At 34.0% G+C, this 23,171-nt stretch overlaps 1 protein-coding gene across 50 annotated transcripts in view; it reads right to left on the bottom strand.

The window, feature by feature from the left end:
• Positions 1–528: 528 nt before the first annotated feature.
• MBNL1 (muscleblind like splicing regulator 1) overlaps positions 529–23,171 on the bottom strand; it is a 209,163-nt gene continuing 186,520 nt past the window's right edge. For 13 of the 50 annotated variants that reach the window (XM_012437021.3, XM_021669543.2, XM_021669544.2 and 10 more), the window contains 7 exons: positions 20,669–20,926; positions 19,445–19,498; positions 18,428–18,581; positions 10,610–10,645; positions 9,829–9,923; positions 6,822–6,896; positions 529–3,926 (listed from right to left, as the gene is read on the bottom strand). In XM_012437021.3, coding sequence (XP_012292444.1) covers positions 6,840–6,896; positions 9,829–9,923; positions 10,610–10,645; positions 18,428–18,581; positions 19,445–19,498; positions 20,669–20,926 — 654 coding nt within the window. In that variant the 3' untranslated portion in view covers positions 529–3,926; positions 6,822–6,839. The remainder of the gene's footprint in view (positions 3,927–6,821; positions 6,897–9,828; positions 9,924–10,609; positions 10,646–18,427; positions 18,582–19,444; positions 19,499–20,668; positions 20,927–23,171) is intronic. The other 37 variants (XM_064378828.1, XM_064378835.1, XM_064378837.1 and 34 more) reach the window with 10 other exon arrangements.

Below are 23,171 nucleotides of genomic sequence, written 5' to 3'. Positions count from 1 at the left end.
GCCAGGTCCCACTTCAAATTTTTAATCCACTGTTCACATACACACACACCTCAGGAGTAATATCATGGCCTGGCTCATAGGTCATATGCATAAATTCTTTTGTCTCTAAATACAGTGCATCATCTCTCTTGGATTGCCTGATTTCCAGTGCTGGTCAACTGATGCAGCAGTCACTCAAATAACAATTCTTTAATAGAGAGTCTGTGATCTATAATTGATAATTTTTTTTCTTAGCATTTTTCACCCCGACACCTAAAACGATTTCAATCAGCACTTAAAGTGTCAGACAGGGGAAGGCAAGATTTTCAGAAAACATTGGGTACCGGATGGCAATATATCCTGATGTAGATTCTCCCTCTCAGTATCAAAGGAAAATTAGTGAGAAAGACAACAAATGCCTTCCTTGCAGTTGCAATCAGTTAAAACCAGGTAACAAATTTATACATCAATATGTTTGTAAAGATACACATGCATGAATACATGAAATACGCAAAAATAATTTAGTATTCAATCTCAGATACACAAATATACTTAAGAAAGAGAAGTTTTATTAGGGCAATTTCACTTTATTTTTCCATACAGCAAAGTCAACTACTGCAGTAATAATAAAATAAGCATAAAACAAATTGCAGCCCAAGACAAAATACATATTTTAAGCAACTACAAGCAGAAAGTAAGTTGTGATTACATAATAGTAAAACCAAGCACATTTGTCCTTTCAGCAGATGAAAGTGGTAGGGTTGCTGATAAGTGCAACATTATTAACCAGCTGGAGTGAAGGCTGGATACACTAATTCATGTAACAAGTGCCCATTATCATATTTTGCATTTTTGAGTGCTTCTGAGTTGAAAATTAAAACCGTGAAATTTGAACTGCGTTTTATTTTTCACCTGCTGAAAGAACAGGATCCTACAGCAATTAAAAAACAATCACATAACAACTATAGCTACAGTGTGCTGTTTGGTTTGCCTGTTTATGATTTAAATTTTGTGAAAGTCAATACTTGTTTTGAAGATTTTTTTGTGTGTGAACAATAAACCACTGAAATTGGCAGAAACTGATCTGAATAATATATGTTCTTAGTATAGTTCTTTCTCTCTTTTTTTGTTGAAGTTTTAAACATGCAGTAGTTTTGAGAAATGTAAGGAATATCTGATCCATGATTTCACCTTAATGGTAGAAGTACCTGCTATTTTTGGTAATGATCTTCAGGCAGATTTGGCCCCATGGAGTTTTTGTCAGTCATGAGGGTTTGAAAGGACGGCGTATCTTTCCAGCTGAAAAAATCCTGGCAAACTACAAGCTGTCCACAAGAAAGCAAAGCAACATGTTTGAAGGGGTATGGAGTGCTAACTCTGTGCCACTTTTGCAAGCAATTTTGCTCAGTCTGTCATTGTATTAGCCTTAACAAAACTCCTTGTAATTATAGACGTTTTTATTCAAAATAAGATCTTACTATTATACAGGTTTCTCTCTTTTGACTATATACAGAAGTGCAAAAAGTCAACCTTCTCTCTAGACGTCCCAACATGCTAAATTGCAGCATAATCAACCCTCAAGAGTTTGCACACACGCTATAATTTTCATTACGTAAACTTTGAGTATTTGGATTATCAACAAAAAGTCCCTTGTTCTATTTATTGATTATGCAGCTTATTTATAACAAGGCCTGATATTCAGGGATTTCAAAAATATTAAACAATATTTTAACATTTGAAATGGATACAGTAGAAAATAAATTTTATTCTAATATCTAGGATCTAGATCTTCTTATAATAACTAATTACAAACAAAATAAATCATCAAAATATTACTCAATTGTCTGCCAGGATTGTTGCGATAGCAACAACTTAACTTCTTACTTAGCAATGATTATATATTTATAAGATATCCATATAAAAGATCTTTGTTCTTTTAATGAAAACTAGACAAGAACTAACAATGACTGACATTCTTACACTGTAATATTAAATCAGTAAAATATAAATCATTTAGTTAACAATACGAATATTCATATGACACTACATGTAATTCAAAACTGAGTATGTTATGAAGGAAACACTACTTTTTTTGTATTTTGAAAAATTTATCCGTAAAATCTAATAAAACAATAGTCTATAAACTGAAATGGTATTCAATTGTTAATAGAAAATGAAAATCTAATAAATGTAGGAAATGAAAAACTACATTTTAACAAGAAAAATAAGTAATATTCTATAATGTAACTAACTACAATAACATGTGAAGTCACCATTACTTTCTTAACACGATTGAAATTACATTGGTATGGGTTCCAACCCGTAATGTAATAATCTAAGGCTTTAATAGATGTACAGTACAATCAGTAAAATCAACACATCAGTCTTATATTAGAAAGCATCTCTCTCAAGCATAAAAACTTGCAGTAAACTTGGAAGTATGGAAAGTTCTAGAACTGAACTTTCACTTCTCCCATTCCATACTATAACTACCAGTGACCTGGCCCCTACTTCAGCAATTTTTAGAACTGCTGAACAGAGCAAAAATATCCTTTACTAGCTGCAACATCCAAACCTCAAAAAAAGGAATTCCTTTGGATGAATCCATTCTTAAAAACTGAATGCACATCTATTTTTTTAAAATTTTGTAAAGGCTTTCTAAGGCTATAAGCAGTTAATCTGAACAAAACAAAACAAAAAAAATCACATATAAAATTCACCCATGTACTTAACCCACCCAATTACTAGGTTAATTAAACATTTCCCATTTTCATATTTTGGTTTATCATGCATCTGATGACAGTGCTGCTTTCTTCTTTGTTTAGAGTCACTATTTTGAATGTGACTATGATGAAGCATTTAGCAAACGTGAAACCATTTTTGCAAAGCATTTATAGTCTTTTGACTTTTGACAGAGGCTATAAATAGAAGCAAAATAATTTCCTCAAACATTTTTTTTGTTATTGTGTCTCAGAAATGGCAATCCCTTTTGAATAACATGTTATACAGTATAGTATGCATAAATATTAACTACAATGCTTTAAAATAATTTTACATATATCTATTATATATATATCCAGTATGTGTGAGTTTATCTGTATTGAGAGAGTTTGTGTTGTGCTGTCTATTGTTACTGTAAAGTTAAATTGGCCATTTCTGAGACAGCTTTGGTTTCAAAACAAACAAACAAACAAAAAGAATGGTGCCCTTTGACTGATTAGAACTAGCAAATATGCAACAAAATGTGGCTCTGAAAACAGTAACACTGAAGAAATAATACTCTAATTTGATGTACAGTCTATGGCACTTCATGAGAATCCTTAACAACATGGTACTTAAAGCCATGATGTGCTTTAAAATATACACAGTTGTGGTTTTGCTTGGCACATTCATCTCTGTCAGATCCCTCCCTCACCACGTGTTACAATCTATTACATTAAAAATATTACTCTTAAACAAAAATGACTGTGCATGCACGCTCTCATCTATAATGGCAATTTTAAATACAAGGTGCACCTTTGTTATTTGTAAACCTTGAAAGAAATAAACTTATTTTTAAAAAATTATATCTTGGTCTACAGACGTACCAATACATAATAGAATCATGGTTACACCATAGTCTGTCTTTTCAAGATGGCATGAATATATAGGAAACTAATTAGGTATGCATCTTTTAATGCATAACTCTGTGCTAGAAAAGAAAGACAATGTTGTTCTTTTAGACAGGAATATCACCTCAGCACAAATATCAATTAAATGTACAAAGTGTATAGGCAACAGTGTGCAGTGGATTTCCATGTTGTCTTTTCTTCTGGTTAACATGCAATATGTGGATGTCTTGTGGCTGAGGGACTTTTGTGTGTGTTGCTTGACGATATATACAATATGGCTAATGACCTCGTCCTTTACTCTAACCAAGCACACTGTCCTTTCCTCTTTAGCATGATCTACAAGGGAAAAAGAGATATTTGTTAAAACAGATAATAACTAAAAGCAGTTTCTAATATACATTTAACATGAAAATTTTCTTTCTGATTAACCAGTATATTCACAAGTTATTATATCTTCATATAAAAACAAAAACCATTTCACAAGTGCAGGCAGATCAAAATTTGTCTATCTCTATATGAATGAAACATGCGCAATCTAATAAAACTGTAGAATGTGCTCAAAAATTTATCAATCCTAAGCTCAAAGTATAAAATACTTTTGCAGAATCAAGGGGCATAATATATCTAGCTCTTTTTTAGCATCACCGTTGTAAGGCAAAATTTAAACTTACTTCTTTTCTGAAGTTTAAAAAGGTTTCAAGAGCAAAGGTCTGGTCTACAAAATGAAAATTCATGTAATATATTCTATTAAACAAGATTCATTTTATTTGGGTGCTTGATTAGCAGAGTACATGTTTGAAAAAAAAAGAGTGATACTTTAAGTGATGGCTTTGGATAATTCAGTTTGTCAAGCTTTTTTCTCCTAAAGCTAAGAAAATAAAAATCATCCTTTATGAATTATGGAATTATCACTCATGAATTAAGTTTTAATAGACAGTACAATGTACTTGTGAATTAACAGTTCCAGTTTTTACATGAAATGTGTTCCCATCAGGGAATCTTTACATATATTAAAAGTAAGCTTCAAAGTACAACCTTGAAAATGAAAGCAATCACCATCTAGTGACTTAAAACCAGTTTAAACGTTGCAACTCCTTATGAAGATGAACAATCATTTGTTAAATGAACAGAACACTACGAGCTTAAGCCTCAATACAGACAAACCTACTGGTTTGCTAATTACTGTGGGAATCTTTTTTCAACCTGGATTATTGCTAACAAATAGAATACAGTTAAATATATACATACCAAACACACCCAACTGACTATAAGAGCTTGAAACAGATTTTTTTAGCATGTCAAATAAACTCTTCTTCTAAACCTACAACACTACAAAGTAACACTGCTTCTTCTAAAAATGTGGCTATTGTTCAGAATCATGAACCTTTTTATCAGAACTGCTTTGAGAAGGCTTATGAAATAGACAAAAATAAATTTTAACAATTTAATTTATGATTGCAGCATGTCTTTGGAGTACTTCTCTGACTGAGCCTATCATTTCTTTCTTAAGTGGCTCTCGAATTCTGCCTATCCTCCTTTTGCATGGGCTCTGACTTTGTTCAGCTTTTAACATCACAAGAGTTTCTAAGTTGGTTCTCAGCCACCATTGTCTCCTGACTTGGCACACTGTCCTTCTACAAGGCCTTTACACCTCCATTCTTTTTAGAACATCACCTTCATTATCCAAATTCAATTGTTTGCAGATCCTGTCGGGAATAGTTGCTCCTTCATCTTTGCTCCAAGAGAAATTTCTTCAAACCTCTCTTATTTTAATGTGTTATCTTGAAATTCCTTACATCTTTATCTTATTGTCTATTCATCTTTATCTCCTTGCCATGATAACTAACACAAAGTAGCACCAAAAACTCATTTGTAAATATGTTAATAAACAAATAAATAAATGAAAGGAAGCAACAGAAAATGGTCACCCATCTTAATCAATTTCAGTTTTAAATGTAATGTCCCTCTCTAAATATAAAAATAAGTACCTAACAAGCATCTGAGCACATGTTATAACTTGAATGCATGCATACTGGACAAAACATATTCCTATGGATGAAAAATGGGCACCTTTGTAAGTATTTATAAAGACAGTGTTTTAAAGGCAAAATACGAGACTTTTTAAAAGACAAAATACAAGACTTTTAAACCATTTAAAAAATGTTGCAATTGCAACATTTTCAGAATTATATAATCCTCTGAGGTAACTAAAGTACCTAAGATTCATATGAATATGGAGATTTGTGTGTACACATATATGTGATGTGTATATATTTATTTCAAGTCAGACTCATTACATTTTTTTTTGTTTTTGAGACAGGTCTTGCTCTGTTGCTCAGGCTGGAGTGCAGCATGGTGCAATCATGGCTCATTGCAGCCTCACCTCCTGGGCTCAAGTGATCCTTCCACCTTAGCCTCCATAGTAGCTGGAACTATATGAGTGTGCCACCACACCTAGCTGATTTTCTTTTCTATTTTCTGTAGGACAGGGTTTCACCATGTTGCCCAGGCTAGTCTGAAACACCTGGGCTCAACCAATCCACCCACCTCAGCCTCCCAAAGTGCTTGTATTACAAGCATGAGCCACCACGCTTAGCCAAACTCATTATATTCTAATGCCCCTGTGTATGGTGATGCATGGGATGAAATGAGTACATAGTCTCATTTAAGGTTTAGCCAAAGAATAAAAAAAAACAGTAAGTGATGATCTACACCAGAAGTCAGCCAAACTACCGCCTATGGGCCAAATGTGATGTACTGCCTGTTTTTGTAAATAAAGTTTTATTGGAACACAGCCACACCCATTTGTTTACATGTGGTCTCTGGCTGCTTTAATGATACAATGGCAGAGTAGAGTAGCTGCAACAGAAACCATATGGCCCAGACAGCAAAAATACTTACTGTCTGACCCTACAAGAAAGTTTGCCAACCCTTGATCTATACTCTCTAATTACTTTTTGGTCATATGTTTTCTTTAGGCTTGTGTTTATTTCTAATCTGAAATTTTAAAAAATTACTTTTTTCTTGGTGCTTTGTATATTTAAGTGATATTAATATATTTGTTATAGATATGTCTGATAAAATTCCTCACACTCTATTTAAAATAAAAATGTGACCTATATATAAATATTTTCTCAGAGATTTTACAAAATTTTAAGTGCACTATACAATTGCTATCTTTAAAAAAAAACCACCACAAATATGCAACTATGTATTTCATAATGAACTTACTGTTTAGTGATGAAAATTCTACATCTGGGTAACATACTTGTGGCTAGTCAGATGTTCGGCAGATATTATGGGTATCTAGCAAATAAAAAATTATTTAATGAATGATCCATGCAAGCAAGCCAACAATCAAGAGATGACAACATTTTAATATTAAATTTTTAAAGAAAAGTGAAATTCAGCTGTGAGGTGATAGTCCTTATCTGGTCAACATAACAGTAAGTTAATGTAAACTTAAATGCCAAAGTAGCAACTAACTTTTTAAAATCTTCATGTTAAATGCTATTCTATAAATGTTACCAGTTTTTAGGAAATAAGATAAGTAAAACTATCAAAAATTCATGCAGAGCAGTAATTGAAAGAAGCCCTTTTTGTTGGCCTACACACACATACACACACACACACACCCCTGTGGTTTCAGTTACTTAGTAATCATCCTGAAATCAGATAAGGAAACGTCTTGCCTATTTTTGTGCAACCAAATTTCTAACATTTTCATTCAAATTAGAGTGTCTAACTTTTTTTTCCAAATTAAAAATACAAGGTAAGCATTATAAAGCAGTAATTCAAAAGAACTACGTAAGAGCATAGGTTTACTTCAGAACATATTTCTGAATCCTGATGGCACCTTTTATTGTATTTTAAATGGGCAAGATAACTTGAGAGAAAATACAAGAAGAAACCAATATAGAGTTGACTTATTTCAATAGTCCCAAAGTTAAGAACTTCAAATTTGTAGCTTGATTCTTCAACCCAAAATTAATGGCTGCTAACCTGAGAGAGGCAGCACAATAGCTTGAGAGTGTCAGAGGACTGCAGGCACGGGTTCTACCCCAAGAGATCTATTTAATGACTGTGTGACCCTGAGCAAAGCAACTCATTACTCTATGCTTAACTACCTTCTATAAAATGACACTAATCCCATTTCAGCAATGTTGTTGGGAGAATAATGAAATCACATACACAAAGGCATTTTGTTGTTGTTTTTTTCAATTTAGACATCTTAGGCTAATTCAACATACTACAATCCACAGTCTGGCGTGTATATTAATATGTCCCTGTTTTATTTTCAGTTCTCAGCTGACATTTTTACACAATTTTACAGCATTGGCAAATGGCACGAAAATGTGCTCCAAGCATAATGAAGCTTCTCATACCATTTTTCCTGCTGCTGCAGGACAGGATGTTGCACCCAACAGTGTAGAAGCATCAAGGATGGGGCTGTCGAAACATACCAAGGACCTTCAACACCAATCGATGCAGATGAAGGGCCAGCTATAAACTTCTGCATGCATGCAGGCTGCATTTTGTGGCATCAGCTATTTCCAGCATTGCTAATGTACTGTAGGCATATACATATGTATGTATATGTAGATATAATATATGTGTGTATATATATATCCATTCCCTTTTCCTTCTTTTGGTTGTCAAATAGTATGAAGACCCAAGATTATGCATGAAATGGTCACAGCACAATGCAAAAAGTAAAGTGTCCCCTACAACCCAGGTGGCCAAGGGCATGTTGAAATTTGCTCTGCTATAGTTCTGCTTACACCAGCAATTCTACAGTCATATATGGTATACGCATGAGAGTTCTTTATCATTGATTTGCAACTGTAGATGGATTGTATTGAGTCCATCACGACAGTTCTACCAAAAATTACTTATTAACATGCCACATATGCACAATCTAGCATTCTTGTAAATGAGTCTGATGTGTTCACGTAAACCCAGGGTTATTCTGAGAAGCTTCTGAGAAATTAACGATTCTTTGCCAAGAAGTGTTTAAAGCTTGACTGAAACTTTAAATTCATTTTTTTTGTATTCTGATTTTGAAAGTTTTTAATGGTTATACTAATAGCTGGATATTCTTCATCAACAGTACATGATGTATTGTGGAACAAGGGTGGCTACTCCTCACAGCAATAACAACAAATTGATGTCTCAACTGGTCTTCCCTTCCCAAAGGGGAACATGTTGATTCTCATCTGATACTGATTCTTTTGAGATTAATTTGGCTACATTTAATCTTCATCAATGGATTATCTGAAATGTGGCTTGGCTCTCAGTTTTTTCTTACGCTGTCAACTCTACTGAAGCCCAAATCTACTTCATATAAATAAAACTTGAAATCAACCAGTATTTTCTGAAAATATTTTTAAGTAGAGTCAGAATATGCTGGGTGAATGAAAGTCAATTTTTAAATTTTAAATATTTTAAATCATCATTTAATTTTAAATAGTTATTACTATATATCATAAGATTTAAATTTATGAAACAAATCCCTTTCACTTAAAAGCATCTCACATAATTGTTACTCTATAAACTTGCATGGAATACAGAATGACTGCCAATTTGTCATACTTAATTTCTTTTTTTTTCTTCATAAATCTCCAACATTTATGCCAGGTAATTGTAAAAAGAAGAACACTTAGAATTTTTCTTTCACTGAAAGCATTCAGAATAAAAGCTTAGAAATGCTGTATACAAACGATTTATTTTGAATCAGCTTATTAAATGATTCAGATTATAATGAATTTATAACGAACTCTATTTACAAGAGTGGTCATTTGTGGCATATGTAATACATTTAAATATTTTACTTTCTATTAATCATTTGGGCAAGAACTGAGAAACTGTATATATCAAATGTTTTAAATAAAAACCTTAAAATGGTCTCTATTTTTGATTGGTCAAAATACCTGCACAATTGGTTGAAACCAATGAGAATTGCTTGTGTAAATATCATTTTAGTAGCTTCAGAAATGGAGCTGCGACAACTTTGGAGCACTTATAAATGGCATAAAAGCATTCTGCTGCTCATCATAGAGAGAATGTGTAGGCCAACAAGAGGTATCTTTGAAACCCCATGCTTATTAAAGCACCCTCTACAGCCCTCACGTACACACGATTCCCACTGACCTCAATGGGAAATCCACGTGCGTAAGGGCTGTTGGATTGAGCCCTATTAGAGTTGTTTTTTAAGAAACAAAGCTGTAAATTAGCAAACCTGGTTGGCTGTGGCTGTTGCAGCGAAGGGAACACTTGTGGCAGATGTTGTTGCTGCGGACACAGTGGCTGGCGTAGCACCGTGCACCATGGGAACTTTCGGAGGGAAAATCATATAAGCGAACATACAGAAGAGTGTAGCAATATGGAAACCATGGCAACATGGAAGAGATAATTGGGCATGGTATTTATCACAGCAATAAGCCATGTGACAGGACATCATCACCAGCGAGTGACATGCAATCACAGCGCAAAGCAGGACAACATTCCAAGGAGAGAAGGGGAGGAGGGATGAAAGAGAAAAAAAAGGGGGAAAAAGCTTGTTACCATCAAATCAAGAAAATTGACACAAACAGGCTTAATTTGCTAAGTCAAAAACAAGAATTTTATATAGTGTTCATAGTCAGACATTTAAAATCTAAGTCAAAGTACAAGTATTTACTTAATATATACAGTTATCTGTTTGAAAGTATTTTTTTCTCATTTACTATTATAAAAATATACAGTACATTACTTTTATGAAACAGATTTTTTTTTTACACACCAGAACTCATAGTCCAATCAAAATCCACCAAAGGTGACTAAAGGAAACTGTTGTGTGTAAAGAAAACATTTATGTGAGTCCATGTCAATTAAATAGAAAATGGCATTTAATTGACAGGTGTTAGTAAAAGGGAAATGGACTTACCCAATAGATATAAGTTAAACTGAGCAGTGGATTTTGAGGGGCTGTGAGGTACATCATAGGTTTAAGATAATCAAGAAACAAAGCTGGCACCTACCAACACTTGTAGCGGGTGTCATGCACAATATTGAGCCTGCCCATCATGCATTGCAACAGGAAGGTGGATTTGAAAAGGGAAAAGAATTAAAACATCCCATCACACGTGTAATTAGAAAATTCATTTGAACAAAGAAGAAAAATTGTTATTATGGGAACAGTGGCATGTAACTGTCAGCACAATCAAATCATACAACAGCACAGTGATCAATTAGAACTAGTCTCAAGTGAAGAATAAAAGCCAGTTCAACTGTGTGCTGGTACACTTTGTTTCTCTTAATTGTTGTCTATAAGCAAAAGTATTTTGGAAGTAATTTAAATCCACTTCATTATTTTAAAAATAATATTGTAATCTGTTTTGTTTTAATCTGATTACTAACCATCTGGTTGCTTTGCTATTTCTGACTTTAACTTATGAATGTCTTAACATTTTCTTTATATCAAGCACATACTAACTTATTAAATATATTATTTATTATGAAATACTAAATAACTCAATATACAAAACTGACTTAAAAATATAATGAAACCCAAACATTCATTTTATTCCTTTTATTTTTCTGTTCATTGTAGCAGCAACCATATAGACATGGAAGGGGTTGTGATTATTCATACAGAATTTGTATTTGGAGGGATACCAAGCAATAAATTACACATAAAAAAGTGAAATTTCTGCATTTCCTTAGTTTGAAATTAAAATGTAGGAAAAGCATTAAGAGGGAATATGATGTCTTGTAAGGATCAAATTGGTTTACTTCACATTATCTAGGAAATCAGAGTGGTTTTCATTGCTGGTTTAGACCTTCAAGACTTCTGGGAGTAGCAAATGTTCAACAAAATTTCACACATAAGAAACTGCTAATTAGACTTCAATAAAAACCTTGAGTGGGAGATAGTGAAGATACATACATCACATATGGGGTGTTAGCACTGATGTTGACAATTGTTCAACCATGATAAGCAAAAATAAATGGTGCATCTATAGATAGTCCTTGTTCTCTTTGACGTGTAAATATTGAAAATTTAACTTATTTTACCAAGTACAGGGCACTTTCCCGTATGCAGAACTACTGTTCTTTCTATGGGATTATTTTAGAATTCTAAGTTTTAAAATATCAAAGGATTTTATATTTCTATCTAAATCTTGGCATACCCTGTTTAAATACTAGCAGCATCTGGGATGAACATTTGTTAGAAAAGTATCTGCCAAGTGAATCTTGTCAGAGATGGCCCTACAATATAAAGCTGCCATTGAGAAACTCAACTGGAACATGGATTACTTAACTGGCTTCCCTGTAACAGCTGCAATTAGTTTGTTATCACAATTAGACTGTGGGCACAGTGATCAATGATTAAACTCTGTAATGAATCTGGGGGCACATCGTATCAGGTAGAATAATAGTATATTGACAAGCATTATAACACTTGAAGATCCCTGTCATTTGCTACTACTACTGAGTCAAAGACTTGTGAAAGACAAACAGAAACAAGCCAGTAATAACAAAGAAGTTATAACAGTTTGAGACAGTAGAGCAAGCAAAACTTACTACTGGATCTACATCTTATAAAATCATTACTGTCTTAATGGTAGGGTGAGAGAATTGGAAAAGAAACGACAAATGAAAAAGAATAATGTGATAATTAAGGAATATTAAAGCCAGTTTAAATACTGTACAGGTTATATGTTTCAATTATTTATTATTATGCTGAGATTTGCCTACCGTATTTCATCCCATGCATAATTAAGCCTGCACATGCTGAAAATGAGTTAACCTTATACTATCTCTCTAAAACCCTAAAGCTTTTATGATTTGAATTTTAGTTTGAGTTATCTTCCTCATTACCATTATAACCAATGCACACAGTTTTGAGAGGGATTTGCAGCAAATAAACATAAGGCAGCAATGATAATACTAGCCAGGATGCAGTAACTCACAAATATGAGGACATAATGCTGTAGGACCCACTTACCAAAAACGAAAATCACTTTTGAAATGACCATAATTTCCATCTTTACATGGGTTGATTTACTAATAATAATGTGCAAATGGCCAATTTAAATTTTTCCTCAATTTTCAGCACAAAGCAAAATTTAAGTGAATGTATTTGTCAATTTCCAATTTTCCCTACAAAGATATCTGCAGAGCAGAATGGTGTATTTCTAAGAAATGTGTTATTTTAACTGCACAACTTTTTAAATCAAAAATTTTAATTGATATGTATGAAAATATAGGAAAAACTAGGATAAAAACTTACAAATAAGATGTATACATAGTTAAAATTACTTGAAGGGAAATAAGTAGAAGAGAGAAAAAGAATTGTAATAAAGATTTAGTTGGAAGTTAGAATTTCGATGTAATACTTCAGGCCTATTTAGGTTGATTATAAGTGTTAAGCTGATTAAGATCTACTAAAAATAGTGTATATCATTTTAAGACTAAAAGTTAACAATCAGTTGGATTAATCTCAAAATTGGTATCCAAACAAACAGTACTTTCTTTATTTTTATTATAATTACTATATAATTATGAATGACTATTTATTAATGACACTAAATGTGACAAATCTTTTTGTTTCTCTTCTTTCTATAAACACAACCCCACCTATCCCCACCCTTACGCCTACACACACCACCTAAGAAAGTTTCCTGGCCTTTTGTTGCCTTATTCTTGGTGGGGTTGTAATACAAGCCAAAGTAGAATTTGTTTAAAGCAAACGTATTTTTAGAACTGTTACAACTCATAAGCCAACCTTGATGGAGGGAGATATGCTAGAGAGGGAGATGAGAGGTGTGCTTCTGAAGATGGTAAGTAGGCAAAACTGGTGATGTAGGGCAGAGAAAAAAATGCCTCAAGATTGAAGTGGTAGGCAGTGTGCAGCTCCACAGGTAGCTGGGTAGGTAGCCTGTTCTTTCACAACAGCCCTACAGACAGCAGGCCCTCAAGGGCACAGGGGCCAGCAGTACATAGGACAAGGAAGCCTATACCCAAGGCAAGCACAGAACCCGTGGAGTACCTGCCTTTGAGAGCTCTTGTAAGCATAGGCAATGATCTTATCAGCAGAGAGCAGCGGTGACTGAGGAATGAAGAATGCATAGCCTGTCTGAGAATACCAGACTGCACAAGACCTCACTCAAAGTAAGGTCAGGAGAGAGAGGAGCTGGGGGATGGAGTCCTGGATTCCCAGTAATGCCTGTTATTTCTCTCAACCCAGGAGATGGAGATTAGAGATCAGAGCTAGAGTTAATTTAATTTCAAGGGAAAAAATTATGTAAGGGAAAGTGGTATTTCTTATACACCCTAATTTCATGAGTGAAAATTCATATCTGTTATATAAACAGATCCTAAATTATGCATAATATCTACAAATAATCAATCTGGTCCTGAAAGGGGAAGGTTAAAACAAGTATATATCTAAATTTGAAAAAAGAAAACTTCAGTATGAATTTAACCTAATACTTATTTATCTTTAAATGAGGTGGAAGGTGTAAAACACCATGGAGTTAGGTGATCAGTAAGGGCTACTTCCACTCTCTCAAATCATTTTCAAGGTGTTCGTGTAATAAGCTCATAGACATTGGGAAACTAACCCAGGTCAGCCTGACTTGACTACAAGTTATACTGAAATCTAAACCTTATAAAAGTCATTTAACTTGGGACAAATTACTGTACCTCATTAGGCTTCAAATTACTCATTGGTAAAATGAAAATATTAATGCCAACCTTTTGGGTGTTGTAAAAAAAATGAGATAATGTGCACAAAGCACTCAGTGTAGCATGGAACCAGAGCAACCATTCAATACAAAGTAGCTCTTCTGGACAAAATGTGTGAAACAACTTGGCCCAAGGTAATAGGGAACTGTAGGGCTTGGAACCGAGGGGTACAGTATGTGTCCTATCTAAAGGATTTACATTTGGTTTTCATTTAAACACTCTTAAACAAACAAAAATATTTCTAGATACTAGATTTTACCCTTGGGCCATGAGTTTGCAATCCTTCACATAAATACTGGTATACTATGTGGCATACGATCAATATTTATTACTGAATAAATGGAAATATGGGTGGATAGATAAATGGGTAGATGAATAGAAGGATGGAAAACAGAAGGATAGAGGAAGGGAGGAAGGAAACAAGGATAAAGAGAGGAAAGAAGATGGGAGGACAGAATGATAGGAGGATGAATGGATAGATGGCTGAATGATGGTTAGATGGGTAATGTCCATAGTAGATCCAATTATGTTCTTAAAGTATGTAGTAATTTTTCTTAGCTAGCTGGCTGGCTTGTCGCTGCACCCTGATCTTTTGCCAACAACCTACTCTGTATACGCAGTCACCTGCTTTAAGAATTTAGCTAACCATGCTTCACTGTAATTTGAATACAATAGATCTACATATCAGAATTATCACTGAAGCAACAGACTATAGATCTCTAAAATTTGAGCTGCGAAAAAATAAAAGAATTCCATTTTCTTCCCAGTCCCAATAAAATCTTCAGAGTATACCTTCCAAATTATTATATTGTGATACTATCTAATTCCTTGATCATATAATTCTTCTGTATTATTTGTCTGCAGAACAACCAAACTTTGGAAAATGAAATTCCTTTTCTCCCAGGTATTAGACATGAGATCATATGTGAATTTGTAGTAAGATTTCCTTTAGTTCTCAAAGGGTGTTTTTAAAAACCTGAATTAATTGCAGAAATTTAAATATTGTGAAATTTCACATATAAGCACACAGATGTCCAGAATATCTGGGGAAAAAAATCATAAGACACAGCAACACTGTATATCAGGGCTACTGTGTTAGGTTGTGCAGGTTTGTATAACCAACCCTATGAGGTATATACATTATCAACTGTGGTTTACATAGACTATGATGTAAATGGTGCTACAAAGGGTTTGTAGTACACCAGGTACAACCTTCCCAGGCAGACAATCCTTTGAGGTGAGAAAGGCAAAGTCTGAACATTGACAATACTCTTTGGACTGAGCCTGTGCTCCCCTGTGCCTCCCAGATCCCATAGCTCCCAATTTGTTTCTTGCTTCACTTGTGTTTCCTGCCTGAACCCTGAGGCTTTTGCATTTACATTCCCTGCATTAAACTTTTTTCCTTTCTGACTGTCTGACAAAGTGGTGGAGCAGAAATAACGAGGACTTATCCATTTTAACCTTTTCGTGCCATAGGGTCAATTTTTTTGCACACAGGTACATATTAGATAATGAAAATACTTGTAAATAATCATGGAGTCACTACCTACTTCTGATTATGTGATTAATAAAGGTCAACCTGCTGCTTCAGGCCGTTAAAACTAAGTTGCAAATAAATGTTATTTTATGTCACTAATATTATATTGATTATATTTGAGAAATATATATGTGTGTATGTGGGTGTGCGTGCACGTGTGTGTATACATATACATAAATAATTTTATTTATTTATTTATTTATTTATTTATTGGAGATGAGTCTTGCTCTGTCACCCAGGCTGGAGTGCAGTGGCATGATCTCAGTTTTCTGCAACCTCTGCCTTCTGGGTTCAAGTGATTGTCCTGCCTCAGCTGCCCGAGTAGCTGGGATTACAGGCATGTGCCACCATGTCCGGCTTATTTTTGCCTTTTTAGTAGACAGGGTTTCACCATGTTGGTGGCCAGGCTGGTCTCAAACTTCTGACCTCAAGTGAGACACCTCCCAAAGTGCTGGGATTACAGACAAGGGAGCCACCGTCCCTGGCTTATATTTGAGAAATATTGATCAAGAATGGAATATCTCTGATGCAAAATGCATTGCAATAAATGCAAATATATCTTAATATTTTCAGCATATTTCAATTAATGCAGATTTTGTTTAAATTAGCAGTGCTTAACCTAGAACAGAGAGACAAGTATGATTCTGATTTATGAATGAGTTTGTTATTTTCCTAATTTGACTTTTACCTACCATCTTTGGTTCTATCCATAGACAAAAAAACTATTCTAGGGAGATACTAGTATCACAAATAAGGGTCATCGTACCATACAACTGATGGTTATTCTTATTTAGAAAAAAAACTACAGTCATTTGAATGTTGAAAAAACTAATGTGAAACCTATTTGATAAATTAGATTATTTCAGCTTTCTTTAAATAGCACTGATTTGTTTTTTAGACTTTAGTAGAGTAACTATCATATTTTTTAAAGACTAGCCAAGTGCAGTAGCAAGAAGAGGGGAGTGAGTAGAGGAGTTCAATCTGTAACTGACTGTGAACAATCAATTGAGATAACTCACTACCATTGGTCTAGCCAAAACTGTCATTTCTCATGGTAATGTTTTAGCCAATATAGTAAACTGACAAAAATAAGTTTTAATTTCTTCAAAGAGACTATGATAGTTACATATAATCCCTTGAAACCTTGTCTGTTCGTCTGACTACAGAAAAACTGATGGATTGTTTGTTGGGAGCAGCGAAAATCTAGGGACACAGCAACTTGCACAAGAGCAAGAAGATTAATTTCTGGAACTTTCTGAAAAACTATAGATGTTGAGAAGAAATATTATATTACAAAATGTAAGAGAAGTGTGAGTTTTCCCTCAGAATGCAGCAAATACACTACAGGTCAAAATGATTTAATTTTTGTTCCAATATGGACAAACTGCAACTTGATAGATACTATTTCACGAGTACAAATATCATTTTATACATGTGTCTGGGGCACTGGCTATTTCAGCTAGTGGAATATCCTACTTAATTAAATGTTACTTCACATTTATTCTACATATGGATGGCTGATTTTCAAAGATGCACTGTATAAAATGTTATGGTTAGTAGTAAAAACTCATATAGATGTAATTTATTATTTTGTTCATGTATCAAAAATAAATTCGCATTCTGTTATAGCATTATGTAAATACTGCCAATATAGTTGTATATAAAATTGGGAGCTGGATTTTTGACATATATATCTACTCATTAATTTAATTAAGAAAATAATTTTATTAAATCTCTAAAACCATCGTATTCTGAAAATAAGGGTGAAGTGATAAAGAGGAAAGTGAGATTAGAGTTTCTGGTTAGTAAAATTCCAGATAATAATTAGTTTATATGTATTTTCTGAAATAAATTCAGAGTGAATAAAAAGAGTAAATTTCCAGACAATTAAATGAGTAGCTAGTCTGTGTTTTAATCTTTGAAATCTGTGTGAATAATTCCAGATTATGTCTACATTACCAAATTGAAAATGAGCTGAAACCACAAATGGAAAACTCCATAATAAATGTAAACACTGCTGAGCACTTAGGGCTATTTCAATATTAGCTTAGGAACAGTAATAATTTTAAGCAATGTACTGATTGATGCCAATAAGAGCCCTTTTTAGGAGCTCTAGAACACAAAGTTTTTTCTCATTCTTGACCTTGTAAACAAAATGGCTGAAAAGTAAAAATCAAAACCGAAAGTATCATTTCATATAATTTACATTAATTCTGTGGAATAATGAAGGCAAAGGGGTCTTACAGCAAGAAAGTATAAAATAGCTTGACAGACATATAACAATGTTGAGGAAAGAGAAAAAAAGAGAACCATATTTCATTTCCAAATTACACAAACACGAATAAATATATAAAATACCACTGATCCTTAAACCATATTTCATTAAGCTAAAATCTTCAGTTTTTAAGGAAAACCACATGAGATACCTTAGATAAGTTTCCTTCATTGACCACCTTACCTGACACCTCATCTATAAATACAAACAAACTTGGGGTGTGGTTTATCTGCTCTAACAGTAGGACTCTCTGTGGATTGTCAGATTCATTTATTAAGAAACCCCACCCCTTACCTGGTGGGAGAAACGCTGTATGCTGTTGTAACTGCATGTTGGCTAGAGCCTGTTGGTATTGGAAAATACCAGTGTTAAAGACTGCGGTGGCACCGTTGGTTTTTTCAAGAGCAGGCCTCTTTGGTAATGGGGGAAGTACAGCTTGAGGAATTCCCTGTTTAGTGAATGAGTATAAAAAACAAAATACCAGTAAAAAGAGAAAAAGAAAAAAGAAAAATCAGTCGAAGGCTAAAATTGTTAGGAAGCATGAGCAAGCAAGCAGCAGAGCACTTAACTACCCGAGGGGAAAAAAAAAAAATCAATGAACAAAAAATTAAGGAAAAAAAAAAGCAAGATAAAAGCTTTAAAGGAAGCATTATTTTTGTCCAAACCAAAATCTCACTAGTACGAGAGCACATGTTATAATGAGTTAAAGTGCTTTATGTCCCATAATGCTTCAGGCTTTCTGTGAGAAGCCACTGATTTGGGAAAAGAAGAAAAGCCGCACTGCGAGCTCCATGAGGATTGACAAGTATAAGCAATGTTAATAGTTAATTGTACAGAGTGACTGAAACAGATAAAATAAAAACTAACCCCACTCTGCTCCTCCCCCGAGATCTACCTAGACATGCAAATGTCCCAGAGCATGCAATTTTTTTTCCTTAAATACTGAACTATAAATACTAAAATGTAAATAACTCTACCACTAAAGCCATGCTAACCAAACAGGTACATAAATATACATTCAAAAATACACTCTTTACGTCCTCCAACTATTTCTTTAGAACATTCTACAATGTGGTTAAACTGAATGTGGGCTGCTGGGCTTTCAGAATCTTTCACTGTATGATATCCATCTATGTACTTAGATTACAGTCTTTCTACTAATTTTGTCAGGAAACCACACTCAGTTTTTTCATTGTACTTTACAACTCTATAACAGAAAAAAGGATATATATTTTAAAGTTGATTTAAAAAAAAAAACTTGTATCTACAATAAAGCTACATGCCAAGCTAAAAGGTGAAAGGTCATAGTACCAGGTCAAAGGTTGCCTCGAGGGGTCGCTTCAGTGATTTGACAGCCGACTGAGTCTTAATTAGCAGGCAGCGAGCACATGATGGCAATGGGCCAGTGGGGTTCAAGCGCATTAACATAAACAGCAAGCAGAGGTGCATCATGGGGGCAGCAGTGCATTTTTGGGTAGGTGAGAAAAAACAAATAAAAAAACAAATCATCGGAATGCCATATACAACGAATAACAAGACTAAGCATGCACAATAAAGGCACTACTGAGTTGTTATTGGGAGGATAAACTCCTCTTTGTAGTTAATTACAAACAAGATACTCTTAACAGAAAAAAAAAGTGAAAGGAAGAGAGGAGGAGAGAGTCTGCCTTCTGTATTTTTGCTCAAGTATCCATAAACAAACACAGAAAAGAGCTCTCTCGTGACTATTTCACTGTGTTATGAAATACTACACAGTGACCTTTAAAATGAATATTTCATTGATTTAAGTCATATATTTAGGTAAAAAAATGACTAATTAAAACAGCTAAGCAAAGAACAAAGAATGGGCTCATTAAAATCAGCTATTGGATCACATTAAAATTTACCTTGAGAATCTAGTTTAGTAGCTATTCTTAATGATCTAATTTTTAACTCCTTGAGTAGTACTGTCTCTCTCCTTTCTATATAATGGCATAGTCAAGCTTCTCTAATTTTACTATTATGTTTATGCCACAATATTATTTCAGACAATCTAGATAGTGTACTGTTCAAAATCCTGTAGCTAATTTTAAGAACAATTTTGTTGAAACAATTCTCCTAAATAGTTCCAGATCATGTTATTGTTAAAAGCAAGATATATGTAAAGAAGAGCCTTGATGTGCAAAAGAACACACCAAAGGAAAACAATGGCTGATTAGATGGCACACAGAAATAAGAAGACCGAAAATGGCAGTATCGTTAAATTGAAAAGGAGACAGGTGGTTCTTTACAAAGCAGAGATTTCAGAAACCCTACATCCAGAATAAGACAGAGTAAGAGTTAGGCCAAGAGTAGGAGCAATCTAAACCGTTTGAGGAGTTACCCTCACTTCTGTGAAAGTAACTTCTTTATATGTTGTCTGGGATACCTGAACAAACATATCTTCAGCAATTTTTTTTTTCAAAAGCTTAATAAATGAATAGCTTGTAGTCAGATACAGTTGCTCACTTTGCTTTTCTGACTGCTAACAAGGAGAGAGCTGATGTTTCTACTCACCATGGCAGCTGCGGTGGCTGCAGCCTGTGCAGCTGCAGCCTGGTTGACCTGGTATTGGGCAGCCTTGATCTTGGCTTGCAAATGTGCAGGGGGATGAAAGTATTTGCACTTTTCCCGAGAGCATCTCCCTTTGATGTAATCCATACACACAGTTACTGTGTTGTCATTGGTGTCAATCATTGTGCTGTCAGCAGGATGTGCAAACCGACAATCATTTTCTCCTCTGTTGCAATTGCCACGCTGGTACTCTCGACATACCTATGAGGTCATTAAGTACATGAGGTTTAGTCAACATGAAAAAGTAGATGCTTTCTGAAGACTTTAAGTGCAAGACAAGCGATAGAAGGCTATAGATGAAAAGGGAAAAATGATTTTCAAACAACGCAACAATGTAACTTTAGCCTTTCCTAGATTAGTTACAAATTATAACTCCATTTCAGTATAAATGTCCATAAGAAAGAAAATGCATTTATAACATTGATTATGGTAAAAATGCAATCTGAAATGGTGTTGATATACTTATTAATTGCAAAGGGAAAAACAGTAACTTCAAAGCAAAGAAACATGACAGACATCACTTTAACCAAGTGATCAAAATTAACATCACCAATGAGAAATAATGACATTGTGTATCTATTGATATGATAAAATGAGAAGGACACACAATCACAGTAGTTGTATTACTGCCTGAATTTAATCAAGAGGAAACATCAGACGAAGTGAATGGAAAGATACTTTACATAATAACTGAGTAGTACTCTTCCAAAGTCTCAAGGTTATGCAAGACAGATTGAGATACTATCACAAACTGGAGGAGCTTGGAGTCAAAGAAAGAATATTGGGAGGACAACTGGTAAAATCTGATTAAAGTCTGTAGATTAGCTAAACAGCAGTATATCAATGCTATTTTTTTTGGTCTTATGAGATTCCACAGTTATATATGATATTAATATTTAGCTCACTGAAGGGTAGACAGAAACTCTTGGCTCCATTTCTGCAACTTTTGTGTAAATATAAAATTATTTCCAAGTGAAAAATACAAAAAAATCAAATTTGATAGCTTTTTATGAAAATGTTTCCAGGAGTTATTTTTTGATCTTTAGAGGTTCACTTGGTAGCTATATAAACCAGTAAAACAAATACTGGCTTTGTTATTGTCTGTTTGTTTAGTATTCGCTAATTCTGTTGATTTTGCCATGGAGATCTTAAGGAAAAAGAAAAAATTGATTATTTCTCATCCATCTGCGCAATTTTGACTCACTATTTAAAAGCAGTCTTCATTCAGGATAGTTTGACCCTTTTACCACAAGAGGGCCATCTAAAACACAGAATGTCCTTTTATACTTCTCATGCTGGTCAAGCTTCAAGGAAACAGGTTTTAATCGTTGAAGTATCTTTTCACAAATAGTAAAAGCAGATACTAAGTACTTTATTTTGAAGTTAAGCAAGAAAGAGAAACTGTAACTCTGCTATGACTTAGGAAGCAAAGGTTTTCTTGAATTTGTAGAAATAAAATGATTGCATTTAAATCTGGGTGTTTTTCCCCCATTATATTCAAACCCTATTACTGAGGAAAGTGCTTCTTAAAGGAGATACTATAATTTGTACCACACTACATTTTAAAAAAGAACATTATAAATGATATCTTGCACTACTTGGAAACCTCAAGCTAGCTAAAGTTTTGTGTTCCAAATACATACAATGAGCCAATGTCATTCATCACCACACACAGAGTTATTACAAATACAAAAATGACTTAAAAATTTATTCATGATTCTGGTTATTTATTAGTATATTTATCTTATTGAACAGAAGAAAAAAAGTATAAAAGTATAACCAAGATTTATAACTTTTAAAGCAAAAATGATCAAGCTGTTACCCAGGATAATCATCCTCCTCTCCGGCTGAACATTAGAATCAGCTATGGAGCTTGCTAAAACAGTACCCCAGTACCTAATCGAAGCTTACTGTATGTGGGGCTCATCACTATACTCAGGAAGAATGATGTGCCTACATTAAATAATGATAAAAAGGGGTGTGTGTGTGTGTGTGTGTGTGTGTGTGTGCACGCCAAACATATATTACTGCATAAACAACAGGGCTACTTTTCTGTTTAAGCAAATCTACGTCAATGTAGGAATCACCAAACAGGAAACGTGCAGAAGGTCTGTAAGTGATATCTTAGGACTGCTGTTCACTCCTCAGTAATTCCTGCTTCCTTGAATATGCTCAAAATGAATCGGCAGCAGGGAACTAACATTCTGTTTTTCCAATTTAGTGTACTCTTTGCCACATTAACAAGAAAAAAGACCTGAAGTTAGTCTATTTTTAGGTTCTGTGTGTGTTTGTGTGTGTGTGTGGGGGGAGTTCTACAGGTTAAGAATTGGTTTATTATAATTTTACATTCTTTACTCTCCTGTGGGATGCATTTAGAAAGAATTCTAAAAAAATACTTAGGCAGAGTTAATTACTAAGAATTAGCTTAGAATGTGTCCTAAAACCA

This window comes from Aotus nancymaae, unplaced genomic scaffold, assembly GCF_030222135.1.
Source record: "Aotus nancymaae isolate 86718 unplaced genomic scaffold, 86718_ANA_hifiasm-v0.15.2.pri h1tg000019l, whole genome shotgun sequence".
Taxonomy (NCBI): domain Eukaryota; kingdom Metazoa; phylum Chordata; class Mammalia; order Primates; family Aotidae; genus Aotus; species Aotus nancymaae.
The sequence above is the reverse complement of the archived record's forward strand: the minus strand, read 5'-3'. Positions and strand labels throughout refer to the sequence as shown.